Genomic DNA, 19,674 nt, shown 5'->3' with positions numbered 1-19,674 from the left:
AGTGAGAAAAGGAGTGCTACACGCGCGCGCTCCTCCTCCTCCTCGCTCGTCTCGACTCGACACGACGCGACGCGCGCGCCGCGCTCGTGGTGAGTGGATTGAGCCTCAAGCCGAGACTTTCCTTACTTGAAAACGAACAGAGTCCTAGACGGACGCGTCGCAGTTAGTCGGTTCGGGTCGCTCCCGGATCGTGGGCTATCTGTAACCGACTCAAAACGTTCGTGCGACGTGGGCGTGACCCACGTTGCCTAGGGTTTTCTGAGCCTATATAATCTCTTGCCCGGCTACCGCAGAGCAGGTCTCCGGAACCGCTCGTCCTTGCGATCCTGTACGGGAGAGGGCGAATTAGGTTTTTGGGAAGCGCTCTGCGCGACTGCTCAAGCTCTTCATCACGGGTCGCCTTCCGTCCAAGTCGGGCGGTGCTGCCTACCGCCGTCTACTACGACCCGTCGTCCCCGTCATCAACAACGTTGTCATCAACAACGTTACTGCTGCAACATCGTCTGTTACACCTTCACTGCCACCTCCACCAGATCGGTACGTGCGACATATCTCGATCTGTTTAGCGATGGATGTTGTACTGTTTGCTCTGCTACTGTTCATGCTGATCACTGCATCTAGTATGTTCGAGTTTCACATGTTAGTAGTTACTGTCGTCATGCTTAATATTCTGGAATTAATCATAGAAATTGTACCTAATTATCCAACAATATTTACCAATTCCAGCTCAGCCTATTGTCCACAACTCGTTGCATAGCTAGGCACAAGTAAAAGTCTGCAGTTAAGGACGTGTGTAAGGGCTATCCTGCTCAAACTAGTGCCCTCAGCTTAATCTGTGCACCGTGCATAGGACGTAATATTTTCTTGTTGTGCGGTGCATGAGTATACGTTGGCGCTAGCTCAAACTCAAAGTGTTGAAGGATCATGCACACTGCCATCTTAGCCTCAAACTGCACAAAATTCTGACCAATGCAGATCCGTGGCCCCCAACCAAATGGGAGGAAGGCACTTGGATCGTTGGATGCCTTGGAGATCCCCTCAGCAAACCTATCCGGCCTAAACTCGTGCACGTCGGCTCCCCAGATGTTTGGATCATGGTGAATGAGAAGCAATGGCATCTCGATGACCACTCCAGCGGGGTACGTGATGCCCCCGAGTTCCGTCTCATTGTATGTTTTCCGGTGGAATGCGATCGCCGGTGGGTACAAACGGAGGACCTCATAAAGAATCATAGTTACCTGCATCGTAGATTGGTAAAAACTTTTAATACCTGTGCTTGCATAAAAAAACATGTAATCTCAATATGCACTCACGGTTCTGAGTCCGCTAAAGCCGGCGTACTCAGGTCGGTTCTTCCCGAATAGGCCAAGGACCTCCTCCCTTGCACGCTCCTGCCACTCGGGGTGCATACTCAGTAGGATCATTGTCCATGCGAGCAGTGTTGGTGGCGTCTCTGTCGATGCTAAATAGCACATCTTGCATTCTTCCATCACATCTTCAATGGTCATTCCTGCGGTGGATCGTCCGTTGCCATCGGTTTTCCCCATGTTTGGCTCCAGCATTAAGCTGAGCAAATCACATTCGGTGCTCTCCCCTTCTTGCATAGCGTGCATTTTCTTTGCAATTATACCTTCTAGGACAGATTCGATCTCGTTATTAATTTCACGCATCCTTCTGTTGTTTTTTGTAGGCAAGGACCTGCAAATTATTTCCGGATGAATCAGCTATGCTAACTGCATACCCGCTCTACGCCAAGGTATGGTGCGTATTATTTTTTGGTCAAAGTGAAACTTGTTAAGTTTTGACCAAGTACATAGAAAAAATGAACATTCACAACAGAAAGTCTATATTATTAGAAGCAACCACCATAAAATGTACTTTCACATATATACTATCCACTGGAAAAAAAGTTGAATTAATAACGATTGTAGAGATAAATAAACACAGCTCGAGGAAAAAGGGTAGTTGAACCGGTACTATATACAGTAGTATATTTTTAGCTGGTGGTGGTAACTTACATGTAGCCGGGAATGAAGATCATCTTGCCGCTGGCCTTGATGCGGTCAACTTGCTCGGACTGCAGCGCCAAGATCCTTCTCCCTTCAAGGTAGCTGCTGCCGAATGCAGTGCGCGAGATGGTGTCCGCGGCGAGGATCAGGAACTCCGGGCAGACGTCGACCTCGCACCAGCCCTCCAAATTGCTAGCAAGGGATTCCGTCCATCTGGTCAGGAGCTCTTGGCAGGAGGAAGAGAAGGCCGGCAGCATGAGCTGGAAATTCAACCTCTCAGTGAACAATCTACAAAGACATAGCAGCAAAAAGAGTAGTAACAAGCTCATGAAAGAAACGTAATACTTACCTTGAGCTTCTCGAGATGGAATGCCCGGCCGAGGATCTTCCGGTGCTTGACCCACTTCTCCCCCTCGTGCCTCGGGAGGCCGTTGGTGAGAAGCCTGGACAGCACCCGGGTCCGTGGGAGCTTCTCGAAATGGCCCGACTTGCCAAACATCACCTCCCTGGTGAGCTGAGCATCCACGATGGTCACCGTTGGCACGGGGCCATTCCAGGAGACGCTCGTCCTGCCTGCACCGTGGAGAAGAGGCACGACGTAGGGAACAATGTCATGGCAGCCTAGTGGCATTGGTGACTGTTGGTTTTTCACAGGGGCGTCGCTGGTGAAGGGGCGGTAGGGTCTCCCAGGGAGGCCCTGGGCACGCAGCGCCCTCTCGAGCCGCCGTGGCCGCAGCCACAGCCGGTCCAGGAGCATGGCAGCTTGCCATAGGAGAGTGAATATGAGGAAGCTCCATGGCAGCATGGCTGGGCTCATGGTGGCAGCAACTGCAACAATGTCTTTGTGCCCAATTACATCGAGGAGTGAGGTTAAATACTAGGAATTAATGGGATCCCACACCGGTCAAACTATGGACGCTCATCATCCCATCCACCATGTTACTTATTTTTGGCGTGTTCTTGAACAAGTTGGATTGGGATATTGCGAGGGTGCATACGCATGTGGCAGCTTGCCATTTCTGTCTAACTTGATAAAAGGATAAGCTTTTGTCATCTCGTGGGCGTGCTTACGGAGCATAGATAATGATTATTTTTCAGATTAACATGTGTTTACAGAGCATTACTAAGATGCTAATGTGTTTACAAAGCATTACTAAGATGCTAATCCGTTCTTACAACTCATGGCTGAAAGGGAAGACACCAAAGATTGGCCTTCATCATCCAGGTATCTTTTCCACGTCACCTTCATATGCTCGCCGACGACGAAGTTCCCATTCATGAAGTATTCAAGTTTACGTCGACAATTGCAGCGCACAAACTACATTCCAAGATTGTTATTCAGACCACCTACAAATATCAAAAAAATTGCATCTTAGGAATTGGTACTATATATATAGATAGCTTGAACGAGACCCATTTCAACTATAAACTACAAGTTGCTGAACAAAAAGCAGGTCAGTTCATATCTCGTATTTTCGATGCACTTCTGTTTAGACTTGTTGAGCACTAGGATCTATCACCAGATCCTTCAATAACCATAGCATAAATTAGAAACTCGTCCACCTTTGAGACCCTCACTTACCATCGTATTGAAAAAAGGGGCAAAATCATCAAATATACATATCTAAAATTTAACACCTTGAAACTAAACTACACGAACATGCAACAATATAATTTGGAGAACTGACCAAGAATGAGAAAGAGCACGTGTTATGCGTTGTAGTAACACATGATTTGTGATTGAAGAAAATAGGAATCCTTGTATTTTCTGCCACTCCCAACGTGAACACCATTTTTTATCCAATCTTCTCTATGGATCCAAGCATCGCGACTGATATCAAGCACGCCCAAAATCTGTCAGAACATAGGGTACGATTTAAGGATTTGAAAACAATTTAAGGATTTGAAATATAGGAGCGCAAGAAAGGGTAGATATAAAGGAAGGAGCAAGATACATCACTCATTTGCAAGCCTGCACAATTAACATTAAGAACCACTAACATGAAGTATTCAAATGCCGATTAAGTTATTAGAAGATACAACCTCTGTTCCATAATTCTTGTCGTGGGATGATGTTAGCGGAATTATGAAACGGAGGAATAATATTATTAAAAACAATATCCTACTCACATTTCCACGAACATTGGGATGATGTTAGAAACCATTTACACTTGACATGCAAATGCAAGATAGCAATACTATATGGCATAGCAGCCTAATTCCAATATTCTCATTTCCCTGTTGGTTTTTCTATTTTCCCTAAAAGACATGTGTAGTCCAGTTACATTGTCTCGTTCGGACACTGATGGCTACATCACATAGCGTCTATGCGAAAGTGAACCCACCACTGCCTATATTACTTAGTTCTTACTTTGGCTCGTGATGATGGATTGTTTCCTATAATGATGAGGGGGGAATTATTTATCAGCTAACAATGGATACGCTCCCTCCGTTCCAAAATAAATGTGTCTAAAACTCTAAATACAGATGTATCTACATGCATTTGGAAGGGAGGTAGTAGTTTATAAGGATACCAGTGTGTATCTGCAGTCCTTGAGATAAATTTACTTGATGACATTTACTGGCTTATCAATAGCGAGCAATAAGAAATACATGTTCCTACTACATAATGTGTCACACAAGATATTAAGCCAGATTGAAAACAGATGCTACTTACCACGCCACCTTTCCATGGAATAAATAATGGATTTCTCCCTGACTGTAACACCTACGAGTGTAAGATGAGAGGTTAAAACCAAGAAAAATAATCATTGAATCTAAGTTACAGACTTGCTGCAACACTGAATGTAAAACTGAGGCATAAACCTCACGTATTCCATCTAGGCATGATATTTTGAAGGAGTTCGTATTCCAATTTATAAAATTTACAGATTCAAGTCCTTGAAGGAAGACATACCACAACTCTCTCCACTGGTTGATTTGATGGAATAGTATTAAGAACCCTGATCAGAAAGAAAAAGTCAGATCAATAAATATACTGTTGATTTCAAGGACATTATGTTGATCAAATTTCAAGCGATGTGGTATTTTCCCCAGAAAACATGGCCATGTTAGTTAGCAATAGTTGTTGCAGCAGCACCGTGAAGTTCATTTTACAAAAGATGATCTTTCAACAAACACCGGTTGATAGTTTATAAGAAACTAGCAAATACAAATCAGAACAGTTGTTTGGCACACTTGTGCACTAGCTACATAGGATGGCACGTTTCTATTCCTTCAAACAATTATTCCAGTAGTCTTCCATTAAACAATGTCGGAACAAGGTAACGACTAACCTTTGCTCAAGAACTGGTGCAAGGCCTGCTGTTAAAGCTACGCCACCAACCTGTAAAGCAAATTACCACTGCTCTCAACTATTCCATTATTGCATCACAGAGCAGTATTGATAAGAAAAACAACACTGATACTTTACCAGCTGAATACTACAAAATAGCTTCCGTTGGAGGTCAACACGTCCTATGGCAAGATGTTGTTAGAAAAAACCCTTCCTGAGTAAGCAAGATACTAAGATAGACACTACCTGTTGAAAGAATACTGCTGACAATCGCTTCTACGAGGCCAATATTATCAAATTTCTTTAATCTAGTGGGAAGCATTTGATAATTGTCCCACGCACCAAGTCCACCATTCCCAGAAACACCGTCATTTGTTTGCCAAGTATCTTCCAGCATGTCATCACAATCTTGGAACCTGTAAACATACACATATCTTGTCTGGAGCAATCATCATATCAGAAGGCACAGTCGCCAGAGATAAAAGTCTCACCAAGGCCGAGGAGGAGGAGGGTACTCTTCTGGAATGAGAAGCCGAGGATAAAGAAGACCCATAGGAGGAACCTATTTTATCACAACAATATTGAATTCGTAGATACATCAATTTATTAGAAAAATGTAGAATTACTTTCCAACTACAACTCATCCACCACTACTAGAGTTTACACATTGAGAGAGGGGCAGGATGAGCCTTGCATGGCTTTCTTTTCCCTCTGCCCACAACAGATAAATGGAGAAGATGCACATTAGAAAAACTTACACTGAGAGCTGACAACCTTGTCTTCTGCTGCCCAACAGATTTTTCATGCTCATATGAATGAACATGAGCAACAGCATCGAAACTCCCACTCTGGAAAAAAATGGACCACAATAAGTTTAACAGAAGAATTCTACCTCAACTAAAATAATATCATTCGAGTGTAAGAATAAAAAATTGAAGTTCTGGTCTAGAGGCACTCATGCAACTGGGGTCATGGCTTCGAGCATCTGTCCCTCACTGAAAAGACACAGTTCTTACTGTGTATACTAGTTTTGTCCATTTTATTCAAACAATTCCCAGTGACAGTGTGGTGGTACATACTATGTAAATGTATGAAGTCTACGTTTACAATGAATTTGTATCTGTACTCAAGAAAATGATTGTATTTCATGACGTCATAGCTAATACATAGATGCTTGTATTTCATGACTAAGAGGTGAACATACAACATAATATGAGTCTGAACTGAAGAAAGATGTACAGATAAAGAATGAAAGGGAAAGGTCTGACAATGTTAAGGTAACAAAACTAATAATAATGATCAACACGAGCAGCACTTAAGCAAATAGGATAGCTCCACACCAGATATCTGTCTTCCTAGAGGATTCAGCGACTTACATATACAGTAGTAATAAGAGATATGCGGCCCTATGTCATCAGCAAATTATAACCCCATGCTATCAAGTCATCTTAGATTATTCATTCTGCCTAAGCCCCATGTCTAAATGTTTCCCCAAGGTCGGTTTACTATGCTTCGAGAAAATAGGACAGAGCTCACACACTGAAGCACAAGCAGACTGTCCAACAATGAATTCCTTTACACACATGAGCTTTCAATATTTAGTAAAGATTATAATAATCACTTACCCTTATTTGGCTATATGCCTCTTTTATCTTGTTGAGCATTAACATATCCATGGGCCTCTTCATGGGTTCAGTTTTAAAGCTTGGCCATGTGCGATGACGATGTTGAACCCAAAGTAGGCATCTGGATATGTCCTACAAAATAAAAGGAAAAGCCTGTACTTGGTAAGTTTGGCAAAAAGAAGTGCAGTACATTATGAAATAATGGTGCACAACACAAGCAATTGACATTCAAAAGCCATAAAAGCAACTCATGCAGTTATATAAAGATCCTCTGTATATAGATCATCTGATAACAGACGGCAGCAATCATGTTAACTAGCTCAGGTGCCATCACAATGAATGATATTTACACAAATGTACTATTTCAGTCATCTTTTGACAGATCATGTCATCACAAAGGCCAAATAAATCAACGAAAATACTGTCGCTGTAATGGTTGAGAGATTTATTATGTTAAAGCCAAAACCCCCAAAATCCACACGCTCTTCCGGCCTTCCTCTCCTTGGCGCCAAGGATTCAAGCCCCCAATAAACGATTTGTCGTGGTGAGTGCCAATGAGTTCTGGTTGAGTCTCGCGGTTCAGTTGAGTTTTGTGTAGGCTACTCTGTTGAGTCCAAACAGAAGGTAGCAGTGCTGGTCCTCATGTAGTCAGGCTGTGGTGCTACCTTGCCCATCAACTTGCATGACGTGAGTAATGCACATGGGCACAGCCAAAGAGGAAGAATGTAAGAACACTAAAGTCAGTTTCCAAACCTAATGGAGGGCTCACTGATGGCATGATACTTTGCCAGATGTTCCCCTTTGCGGTGCTAGTGGCACCGTTTTTTGAAACCAAAGTAAAGTAGAATTTCAACCGAGAAAATATTTGGAAGGAATAGATTGTTGCTCGTATTTGTAAGATGATAGATGAAGAAACTAAAAGGTGCATCTTTGATCTTTCCTAGTGGGAAAAATGTGGCAAGAGATGAACCTTTTTACGGAAAATAAAGGGACTGGATGCATGATACAATAGATAACAGTATGTGAAAATAGAACAACAGCTTCTCCAATGCAACAAATTATACGTATAGAATGCTCATGAACAACAGGATTACCCAACTAACTGAAATATGTTGTCTAGGTCAGAAACTTAGTTTTAGAACATACATCTCCACCATATGGAAGTGCCAAAGCTGTATGGGGCAAAGCTACTCCATCCTGCAAAGATTCAGGGAAGACAATACATTGATATGATGCTATCTAATCTAAGTGGCGCTTTCTAGGAAACTAAAGAAAGGTACTCCCTCCGATCCCTTTTAATTGACTTGGATTTAGTACAACTTTGTACTAAATCCGAGTCAATTAAAAGAGATCGAGGGAGTACCCAACATTCAGGATACGGGTCAAAATTAATATAAATTGCTATTGTTATTACCTCAACACAAACTACTTGTGTAACTTGAGCACCAATGTTGACCACACAAGTTGTCGACAAACCATTCCCAAATGCTGCAGCTAGAGCTTCCTAATAAAAAATTGGCATATGTAGAGTAAATAATGGTGTGCAATATTTTTCATGTTTCAATTCGTAAATCATTAGATACAAAAGCTTGGTTATGTCTCCACAAGGAGTCTGCTAAGTAGATACTGTTAACCAAAATGAAGGTATAGAGCTGTAGTTTCTCATTAGCAACTCCAGAAATGGGCTAACTCCAGGTGTACAGTATACCAGATTTAAAGCACAAGAACAAAAAACCCTGCTGTCGCTGCATAATATTAATGTCGACCAACTAGAATGAAAGGTTAATCAGTACTGATTTTATGCACCAAACCGCTAACAAAACATGACCTGGTGTTAATGCAGAATAGCTAGCACCGCCAAGCAGTGTCAAGCCGTACCATACCATTTCTCTCTACTGTTATCTTGGTTTCATGTCCTCCATAATCCCCATATGCCTTATATAAAGAAAGGGAGGGAGTACTTACTAATAAAGGTACATCTTTCATCAGATCCATGATTAAACATATTTTCACATTATATTTATTTGGTATTATGTCGAATTTTTTCCCTGAAAACTTGACCGATCTTTACAAAGTTTGATTAGGAAAAAACTCAGACGTAATTATATTTTGACATGCAGGAGTAAAACATTTAGTGGTTAGCCTAGTACAATAATATCGCAGTTGAGAAAATTATCCTAGCATCCTTGGAAGTATAGTTACAAAAAATATCAAGATGTCCCATTTTGTGATGAATAATCCAATTAGTTGCTTAGCAATTGCAAATGAAGGAAAAAACCTTGCAGTCAGAATGTAAGAGGAAGTAAATGCTAAACGATAGATGATTGATAGCAAAGACGAACCTGGTGTACAACTGCTGAGCTAAACCCCAAATCGCCAAGTACAATGGACAGCATCTCTTTTATTTCTGACATTGATGGAATATATTAATTTTTTGCAATTAAAAACAAGAAAATCATCCTTATGCAGTTGAGACTGCACTTTGCAGTCGAACTGTAAAAAGTGTTGAAAAAAGATAAAGCAAACAGTGTAAGAGACATCTGTGAACTATGTGTTCATGATTTTCTAATGATGATTCATCAATTCGATGCTACTCACTAATGGAATAATGGATCATGGATACATCAATATACAACAGTAGCACCACAGATCAGCCAAATATCAATCAGCAAAGGTTGTCAGACCAAACCAGGGACTGAAAAGAATGCACCATCACTACATGAATACACCATGTGCTATTTACATCATGTCCACAAGTTTGTCAAAGGCCCAAATAATTGAGATTGTTAAATCCTATTCTATAACTGCATGTTAAATTATATTCTATAACAGCATGTATTTCATGGAAGAATGCAGGTGTAGATTTTTCTCATCTTAGAAAGTGTGTTCTTCGTAGCATTATAAATTCATGTTGAATGAACAGATTTTGAGTTGGTAAGAGGTAAGAAAGAAAGGATTAAACATCGACACTATAAGCTTCACCTAAACAAACAAAGCATCAAACATGACATCCCGCTATGCCGCTACACATCAAGATAGTTTTACATGAAAGGAGAAATACCTCGGTTGTCAAATGTCTCCGCGAGAACAAGAATTACAGAATATAGATTTCGATCCTTTGGGTTGATATGCAACTTCTCTATCAACATCCAGTTCCAAATAGTGCGTAAATCTTCTAAAACCTGCAACATAATATTTGTTTTTTCAAATCATCCACCGTTAAGATGCTATATAGATGGAGAAATACTGTGGACACACATAGGTTTCATAACAAGTTCAAAAACACGGAGTTATCATGTGCCTCGTCTCTTTTGTAGCCAGATACCATCAAATTCAACGAAGGTAAGTAATCCAGCTTAGTGGTTTTGAACTCAATTTTCCTAAATTGGAAAGCCAGGGTTTCAAGTCATGCACCTAATTCTTAGCCTTTCTTCCTCGTTTATCATTGGCAGGAAGCACATGCAATAAAAAAATACCCTGCACTATTAAACCAGAAGGCTTTATATTTAAACTTGACCGCTACCTTGTTGGCAGAATAAACTGCTCAATTTTATGTGTTACCACTTACCAGTGCAGCAACAGCAAAACTAGGAACAGGCAGGAAGTATAAGCTGGAAAGCAGAAAGGTATGTTCCATAGTTCATATAAATAAGGTTCAGTCAAACTAACCAAGATGTATGTTGGGTCTAATCTTGATATATGTATCTGCATATTTATTTTGTAGTTGCATGTAGAGTCGTGTCAGTATAGGTTTGCAGCTACATGTCGCTGATGGTTTCAAATAGGAGTCCATGCACGAAGAGAGGCAAAGTACGGCGTGAAGCTGACGATGCAGTCCGTGTGAAGCGGTTTTGCATGGATCAGTATTGAGGCCAAGGAGCTGCCGTGAGACTCGGTGTAGCTGCTTAATCAGCGCGTGTGGAGTCTGTTAGCTAGCTGTGACCGGGTCCTGTGCTGCCTAGAGTGATTCTAGGAGACGTTTAAGTCATCCATGAGTTAGTGGAGAGATTAGTGGAGTTAGTGGGTGCGTGTGTGGCCTATTTAAGGCAATGTAAGCATGTTTCCTTTTGAGAAGAGAATACAGAGAGAAGAAAAGCTCGGCTGTGTGAAACAGTCCGAGGCCAAACACTGTGTATCCCGTGTGTTGTGTGAAACAACCAGAGAAGTATAAGTAGCTAGCTACGGAGTTGAGAGACTCAACTCTTTCATTTGGTATCAGAGCCGGACGAAGACGATGCCGCGTGGCGCAGCGGAGGCGAGTGGAGCCATGGTGACGGCCGGTGTAGGCGGCGCGGCGGCGGCGACGGCGGCGGCCGCCGGCAAGGTGTCGCTGCCGCTGCTGACCAGGACCAACTTCGCGGCATGGGCCATGAGGATGAAGTACATCCTGCGAGTACACGGCGCATGGAGTGCCGTTGATCCGGACAGCTCGTCCAAGGAGGAGGCTGCCGGGAGCAAGGAGGAGATGGCCATGACCATCATCTCCCAAGGCATCGACGATGAGACGCTGCTGCGAGTTGCGGAGAAGGAGACCGCAGCGGAGGTGTGGGCGGCGCTGCGCTCCATGCATGTCGGCGTCGAGCGCGTCCGGGAGGCGAGGATCCAATCCTTGCGCTCGGAATTTGATGGCCTCAAGATGTCTTATGCAGAGTCCGTAGATGATTTTGCAGCGAAGTTCACGACGCTCGTGGGGCGTATCCGCGAGCTTGGAGATCCGATGGAGGAGAAGTACGTCGTGAAGAAGCTGCTGCGAGTCGTCTCCAAGAAGTACATCAACGTCGCTTCATCCATTGGGCTGTTCTGTGACGTGAACAAGATGTCCATGGAGGAGGCCATTGGGTCACTGAAGGCACATGAAGAACTCCTCAAGGGACAAGAGGAGGAAGGTGGAGAAGAGAAACTCCTCATGGCGAGGGGACATGGCATGTCCGGAGGACGTGGCCGCGGTCGTGGCCGTGCTGGAGGCCGCCGGGACAAGAGTGAGGTACAGTGCTATAACTGTGATGAATTTGGGCATTTTGCTTGGGAATGTCCTGAAAAGAAGAAGGAAGAGAAAGCCTTGCTGGCTAAAGGCTACGCCGATGACGAAACAGCGCTGCTTTGAAGAGAAGTCAAGAAAAGATATCAAGATTAGGGGTTGATTGTTGGGTCTAATCTTGATATATGTATCTGCATATTTATTTTGTAGTTGCATGTAGAGTCGTGTCAGTATAGGTTTGCAGCTACATGTCGCTGATGGTTTCAAATAGGAGTCCATGCACGAAGAGAGGCAAAGTACGGCGTGAAGCTGACGATGCAGTCCGTGTGAAGCAGTTTTGCATGGATCAGTATTGAGGCCAAGGAGCTGCCGTGAGACTCGGTGTAGATGCTTAATCAGCGCGTGTGGAGTCTGTTAGCTAGCTGTGACCGGGTCCTGTGCTGCCTAGAGTGATTCTAGGAGACGTTTAAGTCATGCATGAGTTAGTGGAGAGATTAGTGGAGTTAGTGGGTGCGTGTGTGGCCTATTTAAGGCAATGTAAGCATGTTTCCTTTTGAGAAGAGAATACAGAGAGAAGAAAAGCTCGGCTGTGTGAAACAGTCCGAGGCCAAACACTGTGTATCCCGTGTGTTGTGTGAAACAACCAGAGAAGTATAAGTAGCTAGCTACGGAGTTGAGAGACTCAACTCTTTCAATGTACAGCTGGAGCTAGAAATGTTTTCATGAAGATTTGTTTAGGTTTGGCAGCTGAAACATTGGCGTGACGGGAAATAGGTAAAAAATTCAACTTGTTCCTGCTAATTGTTTCAGATGGAAGTGAATCGGGTTAAAGCCTTCTTCAGTACATTGCAGCAGGTTACCACCCTGCTGTTTCTATAAACTTCAATAAAGATTTGCAACTGAGTTCACCAAAATCCTAGCACAGTTCTGATTCACATTTTTATCCCCGGGACACAATTTTGCAAGAAATAGTTACTATGAAGCCAAAACAATACATACACCCTACTCAGCATTAATAGAAACATTTTTTAGCTTAAATATTTATAGAACTAACAACGTAAAAATTGAAAGCCTCAGCTGTTGAACTGAAATGGAACTTCCCATTCCCATTTTAAGAGCAGCATTAACACATACCAAGAGAAACATTACAACGACTAACTGATTTTTTTAGGAAAAGGATAATCGGTAATATAGAGGCATACCTGATGTAACTGATAATTCTGAGAAATATTAAAATGGCCTCTCCTGATCGGGCGACTCAAACAGTATGGCGCAGAAGGAGGGATTTTCAAAGCATCCTCTCCAAATATCATTTCCTTGTACTTGATTTCTTCAGAGTTAGGCCTGTTACCACCATCAGATGTGCTTTGCAAAGGATCTTCATCAGCATCTGAACTTTCTGGCCAAGGTCATCAATATTTTCGACATCAAAAGATGTTCTGTGAATATAAGCTATTTTACAATGGTGCAGAACTTTTCTTTCAATCTACTGTTCAAAACACAAAAAACTGAGCATAACTAAGTAGCTTTGATTACAGGAACAGCTAGCCAGAAAATGATCAATGATATAATTTCAATTCGCAAAAAAAATATAATTTCAATTATTCCATTAAATCTATGCAAAGCAACTAAACAAAAAGTGGTCACTGATGAGATCTCGTTGTGAGTCACATGCCATGCAAGAAGAGATAGGAGCAAAAAATATGTAGATCTCATACCAAAGCAACATCTAAGTGTCTAACATAACTGAACTTCAGTCCCCTAGACTTCAGAACTAGCTAGCTCCAACAAAAGACATTCATAGTGTCCCAATGTAACATCCAAAGGTCCACACTAAAGCACCAACACCACATAGGAGATAAAACAGGCCACACATAAATATAACAACTCACTTAGGATTTGTCCTTGTTTTACACAAATAGGTTAATGTGGAAATATATATATGCTGACCAAACTCTTGAAAAATAACAATGTGGTGCAAAATCAACCACAACCATGCGCATTAATCACACAGGCCACCACTAATTGAGGAGTGATGTTACACGTCAGAGGTAGCAAAAAATACAGCATCCTTCTAAATAAAATTCAAGCATATCTCCAAAACATAAGTATGCTTTTGACTTTTATTAACAACAGATGACTTCCAGGTCAAAAAACAAACAGATGACTCCAAAATTGAAAAAGAATAGAAGTACCAAAGATCAGAAAAGTACCGATCGACGTTGATGATTTGATACTTCTGTCCAACACATCTGTCCAATTAAGTTTGTTATCATCTTTGTTCTGCTGTGAAGAAATACCATCAACACGTCCCATCTGAAGCGGTGAATATAACCAGATCAGCACACAGAGGGCATGAAGTGACCTTTGTACATAAAAAGAAATATGTGCCAAGAACATTGGTACGAAATCATCTAATATATATATATCCTCGCATCAAGAAGGTGTAGTTTATGGTTGCAAGAAATGACAATAATTCTCAAACTCTGATAGATAACTTTCTATAGTTCGGAAGAGGGTGGATGAACTGATGATTCCATTTTAACACAATTTAGAGTATTCATATGTAAATCTATGTCACACCCTTACTGTACAACATTCCAATACAGACATTTGACAAAATACCCATATTTTCACGAATAGCTACAGCAACCATTGCAAGATGCTAAGTTTACCTATCAAGTAGCCTGTTGAACTTATAAGTTATAAGAACGACACGACAGATATAAGTCACAATGCCCCATAAGCATCGGCATTTTTGTTGCCTTCGTTCTCCATGGGGAAATGGCCTCAGGCTTATCAAATAAGCCTAAGATACTTTATATTCTTCTGTCCCTGGCTTCAGCTTACTAGGATTAGGAATACAGCTTAAGGTTAGGCTTTAGGGCAAATAAGTCCCGAAGTTCCATTCCTCCCACCTGCTGTATGTTCCTGAGCGAACTGGATAAATATCGGTTTCTCGTGATCGGGACTGTATGCACAATTGGGTGGGAATAATGAGCAGGGCAGTATTTTCTCATCTATAAGTGCAATGAAAATTTCACATCAGCTTCAATAATGCTTTCTCGTGTTAAAATTCCCATTTTCAAGCTAATTAAGTTCCAATGCTTTGTAAACTCTACGTCGCTAAGAACCAAAAGGAGGCGAGAGCAGAAGCTCAGCATCAATGAAATGGCTCCACTCCATGATAAGTTTTTTTTCCCCATTCTATATACAAGATAAAAATAATAATTTGGGTCCAAAAGTGCCATTTTTAGCAACCAGAACAAGATGGAGCATATGGCCAATGTTTCTTCAGTAAATTTAGGTAATTCTTATTTCACTGCTCAAGTGTAGCACTGAAACCAGATAAGACAGACCAAGCAACTCCTTGAGAACAGAGGTAGTACATAGTACCTTAGGAGGTAAGGGTTGGTTCTCTGAAGACGACACTTCCGTCAGAAATGGGATCTTCAGTAGCGAAGCTATCTGCACGAGTCGCGCCAAATTAGCTCGAGTGGCAAACATAATACAAAGAGATGATGAGAAGCTTATTTTTACAATATCATATGCCTTCTCCCGCTCTGCGTTGTGCGTTGACCCAGCACGGCAGTTGAGCCTCTGAAACAGAAACAGCAGTCACATACCGAAGCTAATTAAGACATTCCAACGCAACTACGGGGCCAAGAACAGGGGAGAACAAGGCCTGTATCTGCATCACCTGGTCTCGCACCGACAGCTTTCCCGCATCGCTCTTGTGCCGGGCAATGCAGTGCGGCACATTGAACGGCACGTCCTGACTCGCAAACCCCATGCGCACGTTTGTAGATCCTGCAGAGGACAGATGCTGGATCAGTTGGCAGTGGCCATAGCTCGAAGATTACCACCAATAAGAGGCAAACAAGCGTGAATTTTCAGAACGGAACAGCGAAGACAAATGCACAACGGGAAGACGGGCCGAGCGATTAGTGCGGAGGGGGCGGGGGGAGCGCACCTGGGTTGATGACGACGAGGTTGGCGCCGCGCTCGGCCATTAGCTGCGACGGCACCACCGTCTTGAGGTAATCCTGCGCCATGGGGAAGCGGGGGTCACGGAAAGCAAAGCGTGAGCAAGAGCGGCCACACCACACGCTAGGGTTTCTCGGGATGGGTTTAGTTCGCGAGACAGATCGAACTCGCCGGATTCGGGCGGTCCAGTGAGGGACGGTGAGAGGGGGTGGAGGAGCTTACCATCTGGTCGGCGGTTGCGGCCCGGAGGCCCGCAACGGCGGCGGCGGTGGCGGCGGAACGGGGCGCCGGAGTTGAAGGTGGAGACGGGAGCAGAGCAGCGGGTTTGGGCTATGCTCCCCGCCGTCCGATCATCTCCTTTTCAGACGGTCCGATTGGCCTCCTCGCAAGAAAACTTTTTTTTTAACAGTGGGCATACATATTACAGAGAGGGCCCTTGGATAACAACATAACACAACATAGTCCTTGCCTTTTACAAACAGAACCCTAGAAAGAAAATCTAAAAAGCAATCAGGTCCTTCTCCACCGATCAAGTGTTGAGACCTCCAAACACGGCCACCCATCTCGTCGCCCAGGACTACGCCACTTGGGGCAAGGCAGGCGTGCGACGCCGCGTCGAAGTCGAAGATCCTCGCACGCCAGCCTAGAGGAAGAAAGAGCTGAGGTGCCACGCATGCACCGGAGCACTGAGTGGCCGCCTCTTCAACCATAGATCACATCAGCAAGACAATACCTTTGTGGATGAGCTCTGACAACCCAGGGAGCTTCAGGTCCTGATGTATCATCCCTCTTTCCGCCACCATGACGACCAGACCGATCAACACCACTAGTACATAGAGATCCACCAGCCTTAGCTCTGAAATCACCTCCAATAGATCTTGCTCCGGCCGCCATGTACGCAGCAGAACGGACATAGAAGGGAAACACACGCCATGCCTCAATTTATTCGAAAGAAAAGGGAAAGGAAGACATGGAGCGGCGGTAGGCGAGACAAAACGTTGCCATGGGTTTGGTAGATCATGGAATGCATGAACGCCTCCCACTAAATTCGTGCATCTCTGGGCGTCATCGTCATCAACATGATCCAGAGGAAAAGAAGTAGAGGAATCAAAGGAGTGGCCGGATTCGTGTGATGCTTTATTAGCCATGGAGGAGAAATACTACCAACTACTAGAAAAGAAGAAGCCAGACCTCCCACTAACCCATCATCGGCCACCATGGTCGCCGGCGATGGAGAGGCGAGCGGCCAGCACATAGATCTAGAAAGGAGCGGTTCCACGCATGGGTACTCATAGGAAAGAGAGAAAAAAGTCATCGCAAGAAAACTAAGGGTGTGTTTGGTTGCATGCTAGTTGGCTCACATGGAGAGACGAAATTGACATGATTGGTTGCCCGCATGGGAGGTTGGGCTTCACTAGCGTGAACCTTAAAGCAACCCAAAGTGAGGCCGAGGACAAAGGCCAAATCGGTCGTTTCCATCGGGGTAGACCAGAATGGTGCGAAAAGTGGTTGGCAGCTGCAAAAGGCGTGCAGACCTCAGACACATGGATTTTCTCTCTCTTCCCTAAACATGTTCATCCCTAACTACCCATCTTGTGATTAGCATAAGCTTGCTCTGATTCAAGATAAGGTGTACACGAAAAAGATGTGCTTCGACGATGGGATTCTGTTCTAACCATCAGCATCGAGGTCTATGGATTGTATCTTCTCAAATTCATGGTCAAACTTGGAGCTTTTTTGGACGTATTTCTTTAGATTTGTTGCACACAATCAATGTTCGAAGTTTCCTTTCAGCGTTAGTTTGATCTTGATGTTTCCCACACAGAGAGTGCATTAAGTTTCTATCATTCACAAAATATCGAAGGACTCATAAAGTATCAAATTGAAGCTCAAAATAATGCTTAAAACAACAAAAGATAGAATATGTCAAGAAAAAATAGTAGCAACATATTTAACAAATTTATTTCGACCTGTTAAACATGTCAGAATTTTTTACTGATTTTTGTGCTAAGAGGGACGTAAAGTTGGAGCTTTAGTATTTTTCGTAATTTTAGAAGCTACCAGAAAAATTAGAAAAATTGTGCACCAAACAGTAGCGTGCATAATTCAAAAACTCCTCATATTTATTACAACTTTAAAACATCCAAGATGGGTAAACCTGGCACTTTGTTACTAACTAAAGAGAACAAACCAAAACAAGTTACTTGCTACCGCAGAATACAAAAGAAAAACTCTCTTACAAGAGCAAGAGAACAAAAGAAAACATAAACAAAATAAAAACACCGGGTTGCCTCCCGTAAAGCTTTATACCCATATAGAGAGGATGCATACCTTATTTCTTCATGATGATCAAGTTTCATGAGGACATTTGTGCCTCTGTACCATAATCTTATTTCTTGGAAAATGTTCCATATACTTTTTTGTGTGGAAACTAAAATTTGACATTTCCTTCTTTGGGATGAATGACAGCACTTGTTGTTCTCAAAAAGGGTCCAGCAAGGAATATAGGACTAGAGGTTTTGATCCCCATGGCCATAACATCAAAATCAATACGGACAAATGTCGTATGTAATTCAATAATAATATTATCAATTCTACCTAATACATGCTTTGTAGAATCATCAGCAAGTAAGAGATCAATATCACACCTTTCCATTTCTTATCAAGATCAAGCAAATCATACAATTATTTAGATAGAACACTAACACTTGATCCTAGATATAATATAGCATGATAAGTTTATTTTACAATAGTAACTTGTATCTTGGGAATCCAAGTAACCCCAAGCTTTGGTGGTATCATAGCTTCATTATTATATCTTTCAATCTTTTCTTTGATGACATGATTAGCTATATATGAACCAAACCATGTTTGATGAACATTAAAATATGGATCATTAGCAAACTTTTGCAAGAGAGTAATAAGTTCATTCAAACTACACTAGTTTATCAAGATCTAGTATAGGTTCGAGTAATTTTATCACTTCGTATTTTTCATTTCCTCTACGTGTTTCTCTTCTACATTAAGATTATAAAGCTCACAACAATCATCAAAAGGTTCTCCGGGTATATCTATTTTTTCCAAACTATTTTTAACTTTGTTTTCAAGTAGTAAACCATAAAGTAAAACATGAGCATTAGCAGTGGTAAGTTCCATAAAAGTTTTCCCACTTTCACTATTCAAATAAGATTTAGAGCTCATTGTCAAGCCACAATAAAATGAATGCAATAATATCCAATCTTTAAGGACATGTTCTATTTTATAATCAAGTCCTCTAAACCTTTCCCATATGCATGTATAAGTAACTCGTTATTTCTTCGTCTAAAGGAGAATATCAATTCCCTATTATAGCTCATGATAGAAGGTGGTCCAAATCTTTCTAACAAAGCAACTTTAATACTACACCAAGAATTAAAAGTTCCCAATGGTCAACTTAAAACCCAATCCATGGCTCCACCAGCAAGTGAGTAAGGAAACATCTTAACTTCAATTACAGTGTTGCTAATATTGCTTAATTTAAGAGTTTCACATCTTTTCTCAATTTTTTTTTCAAATGGGCCATGGGATCATCTCCAGGACCTCCTTTGAACCTATCATCATAAATTAACTTCATAATAGCAGGATCAATCTCAAATGGTTTTGGTAGATTGAGTGATGGAGGAAAGTTCTTAACACTAAATGGCCAATGCAGTCTTTTATCCATTTTTGCAAGGAAATGACTAAAACAACAATAAAAAATAAAGACCAAAACACATAAAAATAAAAAATTGCAAATCTAAA

The 19,674-nt window shown here is 42.2% G+C and overlaps 2 protein-coding genes across 3 annotated transcripts; both read right to left on the bottom strand.

Moving 5' to 3' along the window:
- Window positions 1-809: 809 nt before the first annotated feature.
- On the bottom strand, window positions 810-2,826 carry LOC124673287 (cytochrome P450 72A15-like). Its single transcript, XM_047209400.1, has 4 exons — window positions 2,359-2,826; window positions 2,019-2,269; window positions 1,314-1,698; window positions 810-1,238 (listed from the first exon to the last, which is right to left on the bottom strand). The coding sequence occupies exons 1-4, from the start codon at window positions 2,824-2,826 to the stop codon at window positions 810-812; spliced, it is 1,533 nt and encodes a 510-aa protein (XP_047065356.1).
- A 199-nt stretch (window positions 2,827-3,025) lies between these two features.
- On the bottom strand, window positions 3,026-16,163 carry LOC124676552 (actin-related protein 9-like). Of its 2 annotated transcripts, none has more exons than XM_047212593.1 (21): window positions 16,117-16,163; window positions 15,881-15,953; window positions 15,608-15,717; window positions 15,448-15,507; window positions 15,304-15,375; window positions 14,121-14,223; window positions 13,110-13,306; window positions 9,991-10,111; window positions 9,272-9,336; window positions 8,344-8,433; window positions 8,076-8,126; window positions 6,930-7,061; window positions 6,063-6,152; window positions 5,796-5,866; window positions 5,551-5,720; window positions 5,443-5,486; window positions 5,306-5,355; window positions 4,927-4,972; window positions 4,687-4,737; window positions 3,698-3,863; window positions 3,026-3,356 (listed from the first exon to the last, which is right to left on the bottom strand). In XM_047212593.1, the coding sequence occupies exons 1-20, from the start codon at window positions 16,117-16,119 to the stop codon at window positions 3,720-3,722; spliced, it is 1,743 nt and encodes a 580-aa protein (XP_047068549.1). In that variant the 5' UTR covers window positions 16,120-16,163; the 3' UTR covers window positions 3,026-3,356; window positions 3,698-3,719. The 2 variants fall into 2 exon arrangements, with proteins under 2 accessions (XP_047068549.1, XP_047068550.1); XM_047212594.1 differs by having other exon boundaries at window positions 3,026-3,327.
- Window positions 16,164-19,674: the final 3,511 nt, after the last annotated feature.

The sequence above is a fragment of the Lolium rigidum genome, chromosome 7 (genome assembly GCF_022539505.1).
Source record: "Lolium rigidum isolate FL_2022 chromosome 7, APGP_CSIRO_Lrig_0.1, whole genome shotgun sequence".
Lineage (NCBI taxonomy): Eukaryota > Viridiplantae > Streptophyta > Magnoliopsida > Poales > Poaceae > Lolium > Lolium rigidum.
This window is presented reverse-complemented; position numbering and strand designations above follow the sequence as displayed.

What these genes read in the sequence shown, in the direction of transcription:
- LOC124673287 (XM_047209400.1), bottom strand. Translation starts at nt 2,826, where the DNA reads ATGAGCCCAGCCATGCTGCCATGGAGCTTCCTCATATTCACTCTCCTA. An exon ending in TCCATCTCGAGAAGCTCAAG is followed by an intron (nt 2,270 to 2,358) that starts GTAAGTATTACG and finishes TTGAATTTCCAG; the next exon opens with CTCATGCTGCCGGCCTTCTC. An exon ending in ATCTTCATTCCCGGCTACAT is followed by an intron (nt 1,699 to 2,018) that starts GTAAGTTACCAC and finishes AATAATTTGCAG; the next exon opens with GTCCTTGCCTACAAAAAACA.
- LOC124676552 (XM_047212593.1), bottom strand. An exon ending in GCTCAGCAGTTGTACACCAG is followed by an intron (nt 8,434 to 9,271) that starts GTTCGTCTTTGC and finishes ATTTTTTATTAG; the next exon opens with GAAGCTCTAGCTGCAGCATT. An exon ending in CACTTCCATATGGTGGAGAT is followed by an intron (nt 7,062 to 8,075) that starts GTATGTTCTAAA and finishes TTTATTTTGTAG; the next exon opens with GACATATCCAGATGCCTACT.